General features: G+C 52.2%; 2 protein-coding genes across 3 annotated transcripts in view; one reads left to right on the top strand and one right to left on the bottom strand.

The window, feature by feature from the left end:
- Window positions 1-3,154, top strand: part of PADI6 (peptidyl arginine deiminase 6) — a 29,091-nt gene extending 25,937 nt beyond the window's left edge. Inside the window, exons 15-16 of the mRNA XM_524564.7 lie at window positions 118-279; window positions 2,658-3,154. Coding sequence (XP_524564.2) covers window positions 118-279; window positions 2,658-2,891 — 396 coding nt within the window. The 3' untranslated portion in view covers window positions 2,892-3,154. The remainder of the gene's footprint in view (window positions 1-117; window positions 280-2,657) is intronic.
- A 5,073-nt stretch (window positions 3,155-8,227) lies between these two features.
- Window positions 8,228-20,380, bottom strand: part of RCC2 (regulator of chromosome condensation 2) — a 32,973-nt gene continuing 20,820 nt past the window's right edge. For both annotated transcript variants that reach the window (XM_016955026.4, XM_016955027.4), the window contains exons 8-13: window positions 17,914-18,080; window positions 14,990-15,170; window positions 14,526-14,631; window positions 13,576-13,648; window positions 11,451-11,528; window positions 8,228-10,671 (exon numbers count right to left, since the gene is read on the bottom strand). In XM_016955026.4, coding sequence (XP_016810515.1) covers window positions 10,567-10,671; window positions 11,451-11,528; window positions 13,576-13,648; window positions 14,526-14,631; window positions 14,990-15,170; window positions 17,914-18,080 — 710 coding nt within the window. In that variant the 3' untranslated portion in view covers window positions 8,228-10,566. The remainder of the gene's footprint in view (window positions 10,672-11,450; window positions 11,529-13,575; window positions 13,649-14,525; window positions 14,632-14,989; window positions 15,171-17,913; window positions 18,081-20,380) is intronic.

The following is a 20,380-nucleotide window of genomic DNA, read 5'->3' as shown; positions in this document are numbered from 1 at the left end:
TGATGGGGATGGTAGTGGTGTCAGGCCATCACCTACCTTCAGTATGGAAGGAAACTGGTTTTAATTCCTGACGAGCTCTCCTTGCTCCCCCGCCCCCACCCCCCCACCCCCCCACAGAAGTGCATTCACCTGAACCGTGACATCCTGAAGACGGAGCTGGGCCTGGTGGAACAGGACATCATTGAGATTCCCCAGCTGTTCTGCTTGGAGAAGCTGACTAACATCCCCTCTGACCAGCAGCCCAAGAGGTCCTTCGCGAGGCCATACTTCCCTGACCTGGTGAGGGGCGACTGGGCATCCCTGGGTGGGGGAGGGCCTGTCCAGGCAACACTGGCTGCCACCTCACTGTGCTGGACTGCAGAGATGGTGGACAGCAGATAACGGTACCTATGAGGAAATGGGAGGGAGACCCCTTCTCCCCCATCTCGGTTAGGGACGCCCCACCCAGAGAGCAAGGGTACAGGGCCTGAAGGCTTGGAGGTTCCCCAGGCAGTTACTATGGGCCAGGCCCTGGGCCAGGTGCTTTAGGAGCCTCAGTGAGCTGCGCCCCCAGTCTAAAAGGATGAACCTGTGAGGCCCACTTCGGATGGGGTGCTATGCAACCCAGAGTCGAGGTTGCCGCACATCTGCCAGCAGCGAGGCCTTGAGCAAGCTACCTCAGGGTGGGTCTTCCTGTCCGCTATCTCCAGGGTCTAGGGCAGCAGTGTCTGATACATGGAGGTACATCAGCCCTTAAAATAACATTCTAGGCCAGGTGCAGTGGCTCATGCCTGTAATCCCAACACTTTGGGAGGCCGAGGCAGGTGGATCACCTGAGGTCGGGAGTTTGAGACCAGCCTGACCAACATGAAGAAACCCTGTCTCTTAAAAATACAAAATTAGTTGGGTGTGGTAGCACATGCCTGTAATCCCAGCTCCTCAGGAGGCAGAGACAGGAGAATTGCTTGAACCCGGGAGACAGAGGTTGCATTGAGCCTAGATCACTCCATTGCACTCCAGCCTGGGCAACGAGACTGAAACTCCGTCTCTAATATTTATTCTGCTTGGCTGGTCGTGGTGGCTCACCTGTAGTTCTAGTACGTTGGGAGGCTGAGGTGGGACGATCACTTGAACTCAGGAGTTGGAGACCAGCTAGGGCAACATAGTGAGACCCTGCAACTTTAAAAAAAAGAAAAAAAAAAAAAAGCTGGGGCCAGGGCACAGTGGCTCATGCCTGTAATCTCAGCACTTTGGGAGGCTGAGGTGGGTGGATCGCTTGAAGTCTGAAGTTCGAGACCAGCCCGGCCAACATAGTTGAAACTCTCTCTAGTAAGAATACAAAAAACTAGCTGGGTGTGGTGGGTGCATGCCTATAATCCCAGCTAATCAGAGGCTGAGGCAGGAGGATCCCTTGAACCCAGGAGGCGGAGGTTGCAGTGAGCCAAGATTGCACCACTGGACTCCAGCCTGGGCAACAGAGCAAGACTGTCTCCCAAAAAAACAAAAAAAACAAATGCTGGGTGTGGTGCCACATGCCTGTAGTCTCAGCCACTCAGGAGGCTGAGGCAGGACAATTTCTTGAGCCCCGGAGGTGGAGGCTGCAATGAGCCACTGCACTCTAGCCTGGGTAACAAACCAAGACCTTGTCTGATAAACCAAACCAAAAAAAAAAAAAAAAAAAAACATTCTGGGGCTGGGCGTGGTGTCTCACACCTGTAATCCCAGCACTTTGGGAGGCCCAGGCAGCCAGATCACCTGAGGTCAGGACTGCGAGACAAGCCTAACATGGAGAAACTCTGTCTTTACCAAAAACACAAAGTTAGCCAGGTGTAGTGGTGCATGCCTGTCATCCCAGCTACTCAGGAGCCTGAGGCAGGAGAATCACTTGAACCCGGGAGGTGGAGGTTGCAGTGAGCCGAGATCACCCTGTTGCACTCCAGCCTGGGCAACAAGAGCAAAACTGGTTTTTTTTTGTTTTGTTTTTTTGTTTTTTTGTTTTTTTTAAATTCTGTTCCTACTTATTCTAAACCAGAAGTTATAGTCAAGAGTGGGGCTGTGAGTACAAGAGGTCCTGGCTTCACCAAGCCTATGCCGACTGTGGCTCACATCTGAACTTTCTCATGTAACAACTGACCCCTTATATAGGTGTGTAAAATGAACTGAGGCATTTGAGTGCCCCAATTCTCTAAACACCTGCTGACCTCTTCCCTGGGTCCTAGGGACACAGGCCCTGCATGCTCCACTTGTACATGGGTGTCTTCTAACTTGATCAGCTCAGTGTAGTCCGGCAGGGGTGAGTAACGGTAAGAAGCTGCTTTGAGGAGGAGTTGAGATACAAAAGATGTGCAGCAGTCAACTGACAAAGCGGGGGTGGGGAGAGTGTTCCAGTGGAGGCAGCAGCCATGTGTTGTATCCAGATGATAAGAGGCCAGAATAATCGAAACATAGAAACTAGAGAAGTTGACAATCCCAGACCTTGGCCAGGCAGGATTTTATCTGGCTGTTGAGAAACAGCCATTGTAGGGCTAAGCAAAAGTGAGCTGGGTTTCACTGACCTGGAGGAGGCGGCTGCCTGCCTGCTATGCCTGGTCTGGCCTGACCGCAGAGAGGCAGGTGAGCGGCTGGCTTTCAGGCCTCTGATCCCTGTCCGGGCCTCACCCACCCTGTCTTTCTAACAGTTGCGGATGATTGTGATGGGCAAGAACCTGGGGATCCCCAAGCCTTTTGGGCCCCAAATCAAGGGGACTTGCTGCCTGGAAGAAAAGATTTGCTGCTTGCTGGAGCCCCTGGGCTTCAAGTGCACCTTCATCAATGACTTTGACTGTTACCTGACAGAGGTCGGAGACATCTGTGCCTGTGCCAACATCCGCCGGGTGCCCTTTGCCTTCAAATGGTGGAAGATGGTACCTTAGACCCGGGCCCTGGAGCTGCCAGCTCTGCCCCAGCATGGATGGCCCACTGTCACCATGCAACAGCATGATTCTTTGCCCAGTAGAGGAGGCTGGAGAGTCCAGGCAATAGAACCCTTTCTTCCCTGTCTGCCCCGACCGACCCTCGGACCCAGTAGGATGGCAAATGCCGCCAGCTTGAACCCCTGTGGGGGAAAAGATGCAAAAGTGTTCAGCCAAGTGACGTTTACTAAATAGCCAATAAAGGGCTGGTGGGTGTGAATGCATCTTGGCAGTGACCTCCTTGTTTGGGGAGGGGATGAGTGACAACTGAGGACAAGGCTGAGCTGAGATACCTATGGCCATGCTGGCCTGCTTGTGTGTGGGGAGAGACTTGGCCACATCAGTTGCTGTCCTTCCCCTCATCTCTAAATTATGTCTGTGGCAGGAAGTGGTTGGACTTATCCAAATGGACTTAGATTATCCAAATGGATTTAAGATTATCCAAATGCTGCTCTGGTTTAAGCAACTGGGACAAGCTGGGTCTAGAGTCCAGGGCCCAGGCTAGAGGAAGGTCGAGGGCCTCCCCCTTGGGACTGGTAGGTAGGACCTGGAGGGGGCAGGCCCACGGTGGGGGTGGTGCCATGCACGGCAGGCAGCTGGCCTCGGCAAGTGGAGGCTCTGGTCTCCTTGGGTCTGTAGGTGTGGCCTCTTTGAGAAGGCACAGCAGGGGTGGACCTGGGCTGACCCTCAGCCTGAAATGTCCCCTCCAGGGCCCAAAGCCACGTATTCCCATCTGACCACCCCTGTGTTAATGGTACAGGGATGCTGTTAAGCTTTAACTGGCGCTGTGGCTCCCACCCTGCTCCTCCTGGATGATGATGACTCTAGGACACTCTAATCCTCAGGGTAGAACCTGAGAAGGGAGCCCTGTGTCCATGTCCCACAGGGAGTTGAAGGCAGAGCTGGGCCTCAAACTAGCCCCCTTCCTAACACCTGGGGCTCTGTGGGCAGCAGGCAGGACCTGGCCAGCCTCTGCCAGCTGCTGGGGCAGTGGAGGAGGGTCATCCTAAGGAAGCGAGGCAGAAGCCAGGGTTGGGGCAGCAGGGCTGGTCTCTGGATCAGATGTGGGTCTTTATCCAAGAGCTGCGCCCTGGTGTGCCAGCTACCCCAGGACATCTTACAACATCTCGTTAACCTGCCCATGGTGGTGCAGAGTTTATGGACTACACTAGAGACCTCTTGTTGTATTCATGGCTCTGACCCCTATACCAGCCTGGGACTGACACAGACCAGGCCTTCAAATATGGGGAGGGATGGATGAGCTCATCTGCATTTTCAGATAGTCTAGAAAAGCCAAAAGAAATAGAGGACTCTGGACCCCAAGGGCTGGGGCTCCATCTCTAGGGAAAAAGGGGAGAGGAAAGCCCTAGGGCCAGAAAGGGGACAAAAGGTCCACTCTTCCACCCCCATGGGCTTTTCCCAGGGAACTTGCCCACCTCTGCCAAGGGCTGCCTTAGGGTGGATGAATTGGTCCCTCCTCTGACCCTAACTAGACCCTCATCCAGAGCTTTTCAAGTCAGCCCTGGGCCCCTCCCGCCCCACCTGCCTAAGGGTCCTGCAGGAAATCTTGGCAGCTTGACACCCTTCTCTCCTGTTACCTCCTAGGCAGCACCATCCTGATAGCACCTGGAGAAGCACCCTCCCAGCCCTGGCTGTTAGCAGACACCTGCAGCAGAGAGCTGGGTGTACTTGGCTTGCACAGTGTTATAAACGTCTCTAAGAAGTTAGGCACTGACAATTTACTCAAAGTCTGGATTTCCAGCTCCTGCTGCCAAGTCTTTAGACCTGACCACACTGGGCCCGAGGCTGAAGACTCACTGGCCACATCCTCTAGACAAAGATGTGCTCCAACAGGCCCCAGTCCCCATCCCTCCCCACTGTGTTCCCCTGCAAAGGTCAGTGGTCATTTGGCGCCATGCTTGCACTACTGCTGTAGGGAAGGAGAGGAAATGCTCCCTGTACTGGTCAAAGGCAAGAAAACAAGCTAAGTGGGCTCTGTGCCTCAGTTTCCTCACCAGCGCAAGTGGGTAAGAGTTGTGCCTGTCTCAAGGTTGTTCTGAGGACTGGAGTTATTTACATAAAGCCCTAGAAAGACACGTGGCACCTCTCATTCCTGAAGGCTGGGAGACCACATCTCTGTAGAAGTAAACAAAACCCTCCATTGCCTGCATAGCAGACACGGGGCCAGGCGCAGTGGCTCATGCCTGCAATCCCAGCACTTTGGGAGGCTGAGGCAGGTGGATCATTTGAGGCCAGGGCTTCAAGGCCAGCCTGGCCAACATGGGGAAACCCCGTCTCTACTAAAAATGCAAAAATTAGTCGGGGCATTGTGGCATGCACCTGTAATCCCAGCTACCTGGGAGGCTGAGTGGCTGAGTTGAGAGAATCACTTGAACCCAGGAGGCAGAGGCTCCAAGATCATGCCACCGCACTCCAGCCTGGGCAACAGAGTGAGACTTCGTCTCAAAAAAAAAAAAAGAACAAAAATCACAGGAAATGCTGGCGGGGTGGGGGGTGGGTGGGAGAGTGCTGGGGACCCAGTGTGGGGGCAGCTGAAGGTTTTGGAGATTCCAACCCTCCCATGTGCCTCCCAACCTGCAACAGGCCATCTTTTAGTTCTTTAGAGGCACCGAGTCCTCTCCCCTCCAGGCTGCTTCAGTGCCCAGAATGCTCTTAGCAGGGGGCGACCCCCATTTCCCTTCCAAAGCCTTGAAGGGGCTGTTCCTGTCTCCCCTTCCCTCCTCCCTGCATCCCTGCATCCCTGCCTACTGAGTCCTCCCAGTCTGGAGAGTGGGCTCCATTGCTACTGTCTGGTGTGAACACCAGCTAAGCTGGATCCTGAGACCCTCCAGCTTGGCCATCCCGCGTGACGCTCCCACAGGTCCCCGCCCTTCAATGTGGGGCTGGGGCAGGTGTTCGGGGCAAAGCAGGGCTGGGTAGGAACCAGCAAGTCCCCATTCGCCATCCTTCCAGCCCTTTTCACTCTTCCCTGGGAGCCTAAGGAGCCGCTTAGTGTGGAGGACATTGGCCAGCAAGGCTGCTGGCTTGACGGGGCAGGACAGTAGCAGGAGGCAGCAGCTTTGCAGGTGAGAAAACCCCAGAGCCAAAGGCCGGGCACGGTGGCTCATGCCTGTAATCCTAGCACTTCAGGAGGCCGAGGTAGTGGGACGAATCACCTGAGTTCAAGAATTCAAGACCAGTCTGGTCAACATGGTGAAACCTCATCTCTACTAAAAATACAAAGAAATTAGCCGGGTGTGGTGGCCTGTGCCTGTAATCTTAGCTATTCAGGAGACTGAGGCAGGAGAATTACTTGAACCTGGGAGGAGGAGGTTGCGGGGAGCCAAGATTGTGACACTGCACTCCAGCCTGGGGGACATTAAAAAAAAAAAAAAAAACCTCCAGAGCCCCCCATGGGGAGCCTGCCTTCTCTGCCCCCCGACTTCAGGAGGCTTCTCCCATCCCCCAGCCACAGGCCTGGCGGGCCCCAGCTGCTCTGTATTGGCCACCTACGCTGCCCCTGGAAGGGCAGGTGAAGGTCTCCTGGATGTTCTCGAAGCTCTCAAGACAGCCCCTCCAGGGTGGTCACAGGTCACATGGGCTCCCTGTCCTCAGCCAGGGGCAGGCTGGGGGAGCAGGGGAGGCCATCTTTGTTACTAGGATCTTTGTGGTTCCAGGCACAGGTCTTCCTACCCGCCCCACTGTGTCCCTCAGCCAAAGCCATTTTCTCTCTGCACCCCACTATCCTCTATAACACAGGAATAAAAAACAGCCTTCCCTTCAAGACTGTCTGTGTGGCTGGGCATGGTGGCTCACACCTGTAATCCCAGCACTTTGGGAGGCTGAAGCGGGCAGATCACTTGAGGTCAGTTTGAGACCAGCCTGGCCGACATGGTGAAACCCCGTCTCTACTAAAAATACAAAAATTAGCAGGGCATGGTGGCACTTGCCTGTAATCCCAGCTACTCAGGAGGCCGAGGCAGAATTGCTTGAACCCAGGAGGCAGAGGTTGCAGTAAGCAGAGATCACACCACTGCACTCCAGCCTGGGCGACAGAGCAAAGCTCCATCTCAAAAATACAAGACCGAGCGCGGTGGCTCATGCCTGTAATCCCAGCACTTTGGGAGGCGGCCAAGGTGGGAGGATCACGAGGTCAGGAGTTCGGGACCAGCCTGGACAACATGGTGAAACCCCCATCTCTACTAAAAATACAAAAATTAGCCAGGCATGTGGTGGACACCTGTAATCCCAGCTACTCAGGAGGCTGAGGCAGGAGAATCGCTTGAACCCAGGAGGCAGAGGTTGCAGTGAGCTGCGATTATGCCACTGCACTCCAGCCTGGGTGAAAGAAAGAAACTCAGTCTCAAAAAAGACTGTCGGAGTGGACTGCAGGAGTCAGGGGCGAGACACACGACACTCAATTTGCAGCATGTGCCCAATACATGACAGCCAGTGTGTCAGCCGGGACACTGCCCCAGCAGTGGCTTCCCTGCCCACAGGGGCTCTTCCAGGGCAGGAGCATCTGATGGGAAGCTCCAAGCTGCCAAGGGGGGAGATGGGGAAACACCGTGTTTTACATTTGGACTGTCCTGCAACAGTGCACATGCTCCTTCTGCAGCTAACAGGCCATGGGAGACAGTTTCCTCCTCTCCCAAACTGGGCCAATGCCTGCCAGGAGGGGCTGGTCTGGACACTATTCAGCCAGTCAACACAAGGTGGCCAGCACTCGAGGTTCCAGGGATCCCAGGCATCTTTGCGGCTGCAGGGAGCCGGTGTCCTGTGCAAGGGTCTGGTCTAGGACTCTGCCCAGTATAGACTCAGCAGCAGCCTAGAAGGGAGAGTGTCCGTGGTCTCTGAACCTACGACCAGCCTCCTGGTGCCCTCTGGTGGGCAGTTGGCCACAATGCCTGCACAGAGCAGCACTGGCCTGAAGCCACGGCCGGGGCCTGACCAGAGCCCCCTGCTGAAGTCTGGGGAGTGGGTGCACATGCAGTCACCATGCTGGATGCCTCCCATGACTTATTTTTTCCTCTCAAAGCCCCAGTGAAAATGCGAAGAACTCCACTTCTGAATTGGACAACTGAGGTACTGACTCTGTCCCACTCCCCTAGCATTTCATGGGGCAGAGTTGGGGGATCCACTCACTTCAACCAGTGCAGTTTAAACCTGGAAGCTCCCCTGGGGTCACCTGTCTCCTGGCACCACCTTCTGTGGGTGCCAGGGCTTAGGAGGTACACATATAAGGAGTTAAGAAAAACAGAGCTCCGTTCCAACCGAAAAAGAAATGCAAAATCCAAGACAGTAGACAATGATGTTGTTTATTTAAAATGTTTACTCCAAGAAATATATATATAAAAAAAATAATAAGACAATTACAGCACTAAACCAGGCACCTTCGACCAAATCACAACCTCCTCTTTGATTCCCCTTCACGCTAAGCCTCTTTCAAATTCTTTTTCCTGAGCTGGAAGACCAGTCAGATGCCCGCAGGGTCAGCGCCAAGCACATTCCCAACCGGGCAACTGTGTACCTTTCTCTAGGAGTGCACGACACCCTTCCCCCACAACTCCTTGTTTTAAAGGATTTAACCCATTAGGAAGCCCATTTTTCAACCTAAGCCAGAAGGAGCTGCGGGACAAGGCAGTCTTCACTTTGAAGGTCCCTTTCCTGCTCCAGTCCCTGGGCTAGGGTTCTAGAAGAGGCTGGCTGCCAGGTTTACATGAGGCCACCGAAGATCTAAGTCCAGCTAAGCCCAGGGAGGCTCCTGCAAAGGCTGGGACCTCGGGTGCTGCGTCCTCAACCCTCTCGGTGACCACGACTCAAAGGAGAGACCTCAAGGGTGCCAGGAGCACAGGTGCCTGGGCTGCATTCCAGGAAAGAGACCTGTCCAGGGAAACGGATCAGGCTGTCGCATGGAAGCTTAAGTCAGAGATGGTGGTTTTGGGGTGATTTGGACAAATTAGGTTAGTTTAGCAAAGCTCTGAAGTAGCAGAAGCTTCTCCCCTGGACTACTGATTGAACACAGAACAAGAGATGCGCGTGGCGTCAGACTAAGTCTTAGAGAGATGCAGGCCAGTCTCCTCCCACAGGGCCTTGGGACTGGCAGGACAGACACTGCTACATGCCCTCCAAGGGCAGGAGTCACGGTAAGGAGCGACTGGGGTGGAAAATAGGGAAAAAAGCAACAACAACTAGATCATTTTTGGCATTTTAACATGGAGACAGTGACAAGTGGTAACAATAGCAAAAGAAAAAAAAAAAACTTGAAGAGACCAATATTTAACTTTCCCATCCACCCAAGTCTCACACTTAAGTTCTAGTCCCATCTCCCCCATAAGCACCACTGAACTAAATATCTATTTTAAAGCACCCAAACCAGTCCAGACCCTCTGGAAACCAAGAGCCCCAGCCACAGCTGTCACCTCTCTTGGGTCCAGGCGAGAGGAGGGTTCCGGGAAAGGCACCTCATAACTCACTCAGCGCAGCACACACGGCGGCGAGCTCGGGCACGGGCACTTGACGGGGACGCAGGTGGCAGTCACAGCATCCGTGCTGACACGCAAGGAAGGGGACTCTTCGGTAATCCCAACTATTTGGTACCAGAGCCAAGCAAACGTGACTAAAGGGAGCTGGGTCAGCAGAGCGGTACCCCGAGTCTCAGCAACAGGACGGCCCGCGCGAGGCAGGATCCAGGCGGGGGAGAAAAAGAGACCAAAGCACAAGGCGATCGAGGCTGGCACAGAAAGGGCTGATCCTTCTTGCAAGGACTGGAGAATGCACTTGACTGCTGGCTGATCCATCTCATAATTGGTGAGTGCGTGTGACAAGGCTCAGCCCTGGCTCCACAGGGAGCCACCAAGCTGACTCAACGGATACAAATGTTCCCACCTCTGCCCCACCCCCAAGTCCCCATGGTTCCACAATCACCTGATTTTCATTTGGACCTCTTTAACAGCTAAAGTAGATATAAATGGCTAAACACAGATCCCCAATCCCCCACCAGGGGGGACACGGCCGATTCTATAATGTCGCAGCCAGAAGGCTGTGGGCGTACAGGCAGCCAGGGGGAGAAACAGAACCGACACCGGCCTAGGCCCATCTGCAAGAAAAAGCGGAGAAGGAGTGACCCGGATGCTTCCGAAGCACGCGAGCGTGATTTTGGATGGAGGCGGGCCGGTGACTTTGCCTAGCTGCTGCCGGTTCCTGTAAGGGACATTCTTTCTGAGTAAATGGCGATTCCTCTTCCATGTGGCATCTGCTTGGATCACGATGCTAATTGTAACTGGAAAGGGGTGTTTTGGGGAGTGTATTCAGGAGAGGAAGAAAGAAAAAACTTAAAAAAAAAAAAACCTAGATTGCTCAAAGTTTCTGCCTCTTTTGTAGGAATGGTAAATCAACTATGAGCAAGTATTTTAATTCAACATTAAGGGGAAAAAAAGGGACTTTGGAAAGCATACAGAAAAAAAGGTAGTTAACGTTGGATCATGTGTAAAACGGAACCTCAGGGAGTCTAAACAAAAATGCACCTTCGGTCAACTTTTGCTTTTTTAAATTCCTCGTTTGACTTCCCGTCCCAGTGCACATGGAAATGACAGCTGCCGCGAGAGGTGTGGAGTCGGAGTCGTCTCCGGGAGCATCAGAGGGTTCGAGGGTTGTATTCTGGCAGTTTCTTGATCTTCTCTTTCTCAGTCTCACTTTCATCTCTTGCTATCACCAAGGAGTGTGAGTAGCCCATGGCGACCTGGGGGGACAAATCAGCGTTGGGTGTGCCTGAGGCGCCTGGGCTCATTAATGCGTTGAAGAGACTCTGGAAACTGGGCTGCTAAAGCGGGTCAGCATGGAGAAAAACAGAGTGCCCTTGAAAACTGCAAAAAGCCCCTCTGCCCAAGACAGCTAGTTTCCATGTGACTGCCACCAATGCTCTGCCAATCAGAGCCTTCCAGGCTGCCCTGGGAGACCCAGCTGGAAGGAAGCCCACTGGGCCACCTCTTATCAGCAGGGACAGGTGGGGACATGGCTCCAGCTCCACTTCCATCCCCCCTCTTCTCTGGCTCACAATCCTGCCTGGGTGAGGTGCACCACCCCTCTCTGTGTCTTGGCAGACAGGGCCAGCAGGTTGGCTGACTGAGCCGCAGGGGCCTCACCCCGCCATCTGACTCCTGCAGCCACGCAGCCTCTACTCCGTGGACCTGCGGACCTGCCTCCAGCCCAGTGGATCTGAGTCCTGGGTGTGATGGAGACGCGAGCAATGTGCTCGCCCGAGAGTGGATCTGCTGCGGCCAGTTGGTGCCATCTGTCATCAAGGGTGAGGACAGCCACCCAGCCTGGCCAGCAACCCTGTGCACTCTCTCCTGCAGATGATTGTTACCTCTCAAACAAATCTTAGCGTGAGACACCAGGAAAGCCAGCTGAGATGGTAAACAAGACAACCCAAACAGACTGCGATGATCAAAATCATGAGGAGTGACATACCACTGGGCACGGACATGTCCCCGAGCTGGCACAGCTGCCCCCACTCACCTGCTCTGAGAAAATGCCATCCAGAGTCTTCACCTCCTGGGCTGCAGTGGAAGACTTGGGCTTGTGGTCCCCGTAGCCCTGGCGAAGCAAACAAGATGTTCGCAATCGGGGATCCATGTGGCTCAGTCCACAAGTGGGGAATCACGGCAACATTTCCTGGCCCCCACTAACCAGAAGCCAGTGATGATGCCCTCTGGCCCATGACAAGCCCGGCCACCCTTGCACACAAGGGCCAGGTGGAATCATCCAAGTTTATCCACAAAAGGTGCCGCCAGCAGGCGACTAGCGCTTAACCTAAGGAAGACCAAGGTGCCCAACTCTAGCCTGCAGGACTTCTGTGTGCACAAGTCCCTTCTGGGGAGTATGGCACTGGTGACAAGAGATGACACCACGAGTGCAGGAAGAATGGCAACTGCAGCCCTTCAGGACCAAAGCGACCAAGAACACGGGCTGACCAAATGCCCTTGATGCCTCCACCATCCAGAGTGGAATAATCACCATCCAAAACAAAACAAAACAAAATAAAAGGGCTTAAGCGTGACAGGGAGACTATTAGCAATAGCACCAGAGAACCAGTTTCCCTCCCAGAGGTAGAAGGAACTGGACGAATTGGCGCAGCTAAGGGGGAGTCTTGTGCAAAGGTGTGGAGCTGGGCGATTGAAAGGTTGAAGGCCCTGGCTCAGGTAAAACAGAGGGTCCCACAGGGCGGGAGAGGAGGACCCTCCCTCCCCAGCCCAGGCCTGCCCACATGTCCCTGGTTTCATCTCCTGCCAGGCCCCACCTCGGGCCTTCCCACACAGTAGATGTTCCCTCCAAGGTGCCAGGCCAACTTCTCACCCTTGAGAAGCTCCCCAAAAAGTCTCCCTTGCTCCCCTCTAGCTTCAAAATTTATATTTAGAAGGTCAAAGTCTATTTCTGATAGGCCCCAGAAAACATCCTTCCTCCTCTAAGAACTATCTGTAGAAACTGGGCCAGGCTCTGTCTCTTTCCTGTCAATGTTTCAAATCGGGCCACCAGAGCATCTGAGCCAGACTCCAAGGGTGTGCAGAGCCCCAAGAAAAAGGTGCATTCACCATCCATCCCAGCCACAGCTCAAGTGACCAAGGAATGCCCTTCCTTCCCCTCCTCTCCATCAACCACAAGAGTACCTTGCAACCACAAGAGTGCAGGAGAGGGAGACAGACTGTGCTTCTAACAAGAAATAAGGGACTAAAACTAAGACCACCAAGAGTTAAGCGGAGAATCAAACCGTGACTAGTGTAGGCAGATCAGGATGCACTCCACAGCCAAGATAGTCTTCCTAACAAAAACTCAAAGACCCGCCTTGGCCGGGTGCGGTGGCTCACGCCTGTAATCCCAGCACTTTGGGAGGTTGAGGCGGGTGGATCACCTAAGGTCAGGAGTTCAAGACGGCCTGGCCAACATGCTGAAACCCCATCTCTACCAAAAATACAAAAATTAGCTGGGCGTGGTGGCAAACGCCTATAGTCCCAGCTACTCAGGAGGCTGAAGCTGGGAGACAGAGGGTGCAGTGAGCCAAGATCGCGCCACTGCACTCCAGCCTGGGTGACAGAGAAACTCCATCTCAAAAAAAAAAAAAAAGAAGACTCACCTAGCACCAGGACCTAAGAATGAAAGACATTTGTTTGCGGAAGGCCACGTGTGTGAAATTGAGGGCCATGAGTTCTAACCTCATCGCTCAAGTAACTGGTATTAACAACAGAAACACAGGTTTAAACTCAATTTGGAAAAATGAAGAATGTCCCCAAATCACCCACAACTGTGTTTCCCACTGACTTAGGCCTCCAGGGGAGAGGGAACAAACAGGCCCTTTTCCTCCCATAACCCAACTGTGGTTTACAAAATGCGAGAGGAAACTGGATCTGAAAAGTCCCAATTTTCAGAGTTTACAAATGTGCAGAGATGACTCAGAATTATCTGACTAGCACAGAATTGTCCTTGAAAACTCATGGGACTCAATTGTGTTGCAAACCTTAATACAACAAGGGGGAAATCCCAAATGTTTTTCTTCTGTGTGCTTTGGGAGACAGGTGGAGAGAACCCAAAGGCCATGAGCCACCCTGACTGGCTCCACTTCCCCTGACCCGCACAGGTGACAGCTTACCAGTTCCCCAAAGGTCGGTGACGGACCCCAGCTGATAGTGCTCTCGTCGGCGGCCACAATGATGCTGCTCTTCCTGCAAACAGGCAGGATGTCACTGCAGGGCCAGCAGCCCCAGACCTGGACCCACGCAGCTATGGCTCAAGGGCATGAGTGTGAGCTGCCACTTTTCCCTTGGCGTACTCATTCCAAGTAGCAAACACAATAACAGGGCCAACAGGTTTCTCCTCAACCCTAAGATTGTTCCGTGCAGGCCACTCAACGCTTCAACAAAACAACAAAGCCCTTAGACAGGCCTAGGGGCCAAAGGCAAGGGACCTTGCTGTGCATCCTGCACAGCTCTCTCTCAGTGGGAGGTCGCTTTGGGAAGAGGAGACCAGATCAGGATAGAGTGAAAGCCTGTTCCAGAGGGAGCAGCCTTCATGCATAATGATTTGGGCAGGGCTAGAGGCTTCAACAGATTAAAGCCACGCCGACAGAGGCCCCTCATACTGTTCCACCCACACCTGCCAGCTGATAAATCCAACTCCTCAGCAAGAAGTGCTAGCTAACTCAACAGGTGTCCTGAAATGAACTACAAACCACTGCTGCCAAGACAATGTCGTCTTCCCAGTGTCAGAGCAACTCAAGTCCTACTACGTTTCCAACTACGTATAATTTTCAACCTGCAGCGTAGGAACACATCAAGCTCTGCTTGTGTATTTCTTTGAACAGAAACCTTCAAAATGACTTCTTCCCACAAGACAGGGAACAGCCATCTGTTCTAGCAGCGAATGGGCCCTCTCCCCTCCTGTACCCCCGGACTCTGGGATTCAGTGTGTCAGATGGCCTGCTGAGGACAGCCCAACAGGCAGCAGAAACAGAGCCCCATCAGGGAGGGGCACCCCATGGGTGTGTCTGACACCCCCAAGAAAGGAAGAGACCTCATACCCACAGGAGATGCGGCCACCTACCCACAAGCCAGGCTCCGGATTCTCCAGCCACAGAGGTCCTGCACTGCTTTTGGGTACATGGTAGATTCACGGGAGGTGTTGGTGGCCCCCCAGAAAAACAGACCACCTGAGGGAAGACAAAACATGTTCCCAGTGTGACCAGACATCGAGAGCTGAGTCTCATCTTCAGTATTATCAGGGTGAAAAGAGGACGGGATGGCAAACAAGTGTTCTGTCTAAAAGATAACTGGAGCCGGGCGTGGTAGCGTGCCCGTGCAGTCCCAGCTACTCAGGACGCTATGATGGTAGGACTGCTTGAGCCCAGGAGTTCGACACCAGCCTGGACAACACAACGAGTTCCTGTCTCAAAAAAATAAAGAACACTGGGAGGTAAAGAGAATTGGGGTTCGTGGTCTAGGGACAGGACAATGGCTACATGGTTCCGCACCAGAGCACTGATAAGCCAGGGGGCAGAGATCACTAACCCACTTCACTGACAGCAAAGGAGCAGGTGTAACCAGCATAGATCTGGGAAGCCCCACGCCCAGGGAAGTCAAACAGCTTCACCAGGCGGGGGACCATCTCATCCTTCTGCTCTGCGTGGCCCAGCCGGCCATAGCCACCGAAGCCCCAGGAGAAGACTCGCTTCTGGGAGTCCAGGACCAGCTGCAAGGAAAGAAAACACAGGGTTGGAACAAACAGACTTCCAACAGGCAACAAGAGGGGTCATCGTTTCTGTGCAGACAACCTGGTGCAAATGCTAAGGGCAAAGGAACAGCAACATTCAAGATCCCCTACCAGCTGGGCACGGTGGTTCACATCTAATCCCAACACTTTGGGAGGCCAAGGCGGGTGGATCACTTGAGGTCAGGAGTTTGAGACCAGCCTGGCCAACATGGTGAAACCCTGTCTCCAAAAACCAAAGAAATATCCTTTGCCTGCCTCCAGCAGAAAGATCCTCTACCTCCCGCCTCCAGCAGTGGGGGAGGAGGCAACAGGAGCAAGTGTAGCAAAATGGCATGCATTCAATAAGCCCAGTTTGCTATTTTCTCTGCCAGGGACTCCATTTTCCAATCCTGTTTTGTGCTGTTTATTTATTTAAGTGACAAGTCTTAACCCTTTCCTTAATCGGAAGCAACAGGGCTATGTCTCCTGAGAGTTCAGCAATCATTTGATTCCCATTACAACAGAGATTCAGCCAGGCGCAGTGGCTCATGCCTGTAATCCTAGCACGTTGGGAGGCCGAGGCAGGTGGATTGCCTGAACTCAGGAATTCAAGACCAGCCTGGGCAACATGGTGAAACCCATCTCTACTAAAATACAAAAAAATTAGCTGGGCACAGTGGTGTGCACCTGTAATCCCAGCTACTCAGGAGGCTGAGACAGGAGAATCTCTTGAACCTGGGAGGCGGAGGCTGCAGTGAGCCGAGATAGTGTCACTGCACTCCAGCCTGGGTGACAGAATGAGACTCCATCTCAAAAAAAAAAACAAAAAAACAAAAAAAACAGATTCAATTGCAGAAAGAACAGAAGAGAAAAGGCCTACCTGTTCCTGGATTTTTCGTTTTTTTTCCCCCCCTCGAGAGGGTCTCGTGCTCTGTTACCTAGGCTGGAATGCAATGGCACGATCACGGCTCACCACAACCTCCACCTCCTGGGCTCAAGTGATTCTCCTACCTCAGCCTCCCAAGTCGCTAGGACTTGGGTGTGCACCACCATGCCCAGCTGATTTTTGTGGGTTTTTTTGTAGAGATGGGGGTCTCACCATGTTGCTCAGACTGGTCTCAAATGATCTGCCCACCTTGGCCTCCCAAAGTCCTGTGATTACAAACATGAACCACTGCGCCCGGCCTGGGTTTTTCTTTAGACTTCCCTCACCCACAGGTACAGAGGTAACCTGTACCTGGTCACTGATGAAATGAACTCAGAGACACTTCAAGTGTTTAAGATTTATCTTCTTCAGTCTCGTTTTCCCATCTTCTGACATGCCAATTCAGTTCTTTGATGTTTCATGTCTAAACCATGTGAATCTACAACTTACTAAAAAACTTGACCTATAAGGCCCTAAACAAGAGCCAACTTTATTTCCCCTGACTACATCAGACAAAACAAATCAGTTTTTGGACTTGCACGAACTGAAATCTCCTACCCTAGTCCTAGCCCAATTCCCTGGGCATTCTTCATCGGCAAGAAGATTCCAAGGGAAGGAGGTGGTGAGCTGAGACCACTCAGTGGGGAGGACCAACTTGATCTCTGGAATCCTAGCCCAGGCTTTTTCAACAAAGCATAGAACAAAGAGACTCCTAGGCATTCTCAGACAGAAGAACCACAGGAAGGCCATTAAAATTAAAAGATACACTAACAGCCGGGCACGGTGGCTCACACCTGTAATCCCAGCACTTTGGGAGGCCGAGGCAGGTGGATCACGAGGTCAGGAGTTTGAGACCAGCCTGGCCAACATGGTGAAACCCCATCTCTACTAAAAATACAAAATTAGCCAGGAATGGTGGCAGGTGCCTCTAATCCCAGCTACTCAGGAGGCTGAGGCAGGAGAATAGCTTGAAACAGGAAGACAGAGGTTGCAGTGAGTTGAGATCTCAACACTGCATTCCAGCCTGGGTGAAAAAGTGAAACTCCGCCTCAAATAAAAAAAAAAAAAAAAAGATACACAAACAAAAGATTGCACTGCAGTTTATCTAAAGTGACCTTTAAAGAAACAACCTAGGCCAGGCGCGGTGGCTCACACCTGTAATCCCAGCACTTTGAGAGGCCGAGGTGGGCAGATCACCTGAGGTCAGGAGTTTGAGACCAGCCTGACCAACATGGAGAAACCCTGTCTCTACTGAAAATACAAAACTAGCCGGGGCATGGTGGCGCATGCCTGTAATCCCAGCTACTCGGGAGGCTGAGGCAGGAGAATTGCTTGAACCTGGGAGGTGGAAGCTGTGGTGAGCCGAGATCACGCCATTGCACTCCAGCCTGGGCAACAAGAGCAAAACTGTCTCCAAAAAAAAAAGGGTGGGGGGGACAACCTACTGATTAAAAACGACTCACATCCCCAGTATGAGGCACCATCTACTGACCTGGAAAGATGTCTGTGATGTTATGTTAGATAAAAGCCAAAAGCAGAAAGTGCTTACCTTAAGGTGCAGGTGAGGGCGGCAAAACATCTACGTGTTTAAGATGTGTCTATTTAAATCACGGGAGAAGTTAACATAGGAGGCAGTGACAGGGAACCCTGCCCTGGGACCAAGGACCCTTTGGCCAAGGTGCAAAGCCCTCTTGAAGAAGCAAGCAGATGTCTACCTGGGATCAGTTCCTAGCCAAAGCCAAGCGTCAGGAAACTTGAGCATAAACACCCCCTCCATCCTGGTGCGACTCTCAGGAAGTGAGAAAAGCCGAGCCTCACCGTGTGGTTAGCGCCACAGGCCACGTCTCGTACAACCACGTTTGGTACAGGCAGAATCTGTCCATCTTTCGTCTTCTCAATGAAGATGGCCACTCGCCGGGGAACTAGTTCACAGTCGTACTCTATCCGCTGTGCTCGGGCGATGAACTTCCCATCTGAGTTGTGTCCTGTAGAGACCACAGAGCCGGCCATCAGCAGCAGCACAAGCACAAGGGACGCATCAGTGCTCACACGGAGTCTGTAGTGAGCCCCGGCAGCACCCCAGTCTGGCCCTTCTGGGCCTTAGACCAGCACACGTTGGTCAACAAAGGCAGCATTTCCAATCGGAGGCACAGCACAGTGAGTGGGTCAGTGAAATCAATTTTGTGAGCTAAGACCAGTTATTTTTTAAAAACGAATAGAACAGAATGACAAAGAATACTCTACACATAATAATGGCACCATGTTACAACAATTCCAGGTAAGGTATTATATGTTCAGATTGGGTTGCAAAAGAAAACTTATTTTGTACAATGGGTTGCAGTCAAAAAAGTTGAAGCTGCTGATCAAGGAATGGTCTATCAAGTAAGATCTCTACCCCACTGGAGGGACCACAAGGAGCCCCTGAAAGGCCAAGAATAGACAGAAAAGCTCCACACACAATCCCAGGCCTCTGTTTTTATGAATTACCAGTAACCTAAACGTATGGTTATGGGTGGCTAAAGCCTGCAATTCCCACACTCCGAATGACCCAGGGACTGGTTCGCAAAGACCCAGCTCAGCACACCACACACCAGGAGCCCGGCTGCTCCAGTCCTGAGAACACGCCAGACACCCAAGCTCCTGCAGCCACCTGCAGCAGCAGGGCTGCTAAGTAGTTTATAGTTTTAAACTGCTCCTGTTCCCACACTGTGATCATCAGTTTGGTCGGGCACGGTGGGTCACGCCTGGAATCCCAGCACGTTGGGAGGCCGAGGTGGGTGGATCACCTGAAGTGAGGTGTTTGAGACCAGCCTGGCCAACACAGTGAAGGCCTGTCTCTACTTAAAAAAACAAAAACAAACAAACAAAGATTAGCTGGGCGTGGTGGTGGGCGCCTATAGTCCAGCTACTTGGGAAGGCTGAGGCAGAAGAATCGCTTGAACCTGGGAGGTGGAGGTTGCAGTGAGCAGAGATCATGCCACTGCACTCCAGCCTGGGCGACAGAACAAGATTCTGTCTCCAAAAAAAACAAACAAAAAAATTTGTTGTTATCAGTTTGTAAACTAGCCCCCGGCTTGTGGCTAATCCCCCTCCATATGGCACGCTGGTGTGCACCTCAGCCCTTATTGGTATGTGTGTTTTTGAGCACTGTGCTATTTAAATACAGTCAGCCTTCCATGGCCACAGGTTCAACCAACTGTGGTCCAAAAATATCTGAGGGGAGGAGGAAACAAGGAAAAAAAAAAAGATAATACAAACAATACAAGTAAGACCATACAGTAGAACTACTTACATAACATTTACATCACATTAGGTACTGAAGTAATCTAGAGATGATTTTAAGTATATAGGTTACATGCAAATACTATGCCATTTTATATAAGGTACTTGAGCATCTTAAGATCTTGGTAACCACAGGGGGCACTGGAAGCAATCTCCCAGGTTACCAAGGAGCAACTGCACCCTGGAATCACAACTACGCTACAACACAATAAAACTCCTGGGCTTGTTTACAGGGCGCCTTATAACACTCATCTCATAAGCAGGTTCTATTTTTTTTTTTTTTTTTTGAGACGGAGTCTCGCTCTGTCGCCCAGGCTGGAGTGCGGTGGCATGATCTCTGCTCACTATCACTGTCTTATGACAGCAGTTCTCTACTGTTGACATAATCCCTTCCAGTGGAACATCTGTCCATTTAAGAGTCTGAGGGTCTTGGCCGGGCGCGGTGGCTCACGCCTGTAATCCCAGCACTTTGGGAGGCTGAGGTCGGCGGATCACGAGGTCAAGAGATTGAGACCATCCTGGCCAACATGGTGAAACCCCGTCTCTACCAAAAATACAAAAATTAGCCAGGTGTGGTGGCGCACGCCTGTAGTCCCAGCTACTCAGGAGGCTGAGGCAGGAGAATTGCTTGAACCCAGGAGGCGGAGGGTGCAGTGACCCGAGATCACGCCACTGCACTCCAGCCTGGTGACAGAGCAAGACTCCGTATCAAAAAAAACAATAAAAGTCTGAGGGTCCCCACTAAGAAATTCCCCCACCTTCTAGGCTACGATGAATGTAAGAGCATCATAGTAAATAGAATGCGCTTCCGGATATGTCATTACTTTTCTCACAAAAATGGTATTTTTAAACACTTGCACTCTTCTGGACAAGGTTTCAGCAAGGCAGTCAACAAATGATTAGAGTCCTTTTATTTGCTATCGACACAGTGGATACTGAACAGACACAACTCCCAGACAGGAGAGGAGGCACATTTGGTGACTGCTTTTTCCACCTCCTTTAA

The sequence above is a fragment of the Pan troglodytes genome, chromosome 1 (genome assembly GCF_028858775.2).
Source record: "Pan troglodytes isolate AG18354 chromosome 1, NHGRI_mPanTro3-v2.0_pri, whole genome shotgun sequence".
Lineage (NCBI taxonomy): Eukaryota > Metazoa > Chordata > Mammalia > Primates > Hominidae > Pan > Pan troglodytes.
This window is presented reverse-complemented; position numbering and strand designations above follow the sequence as displayed.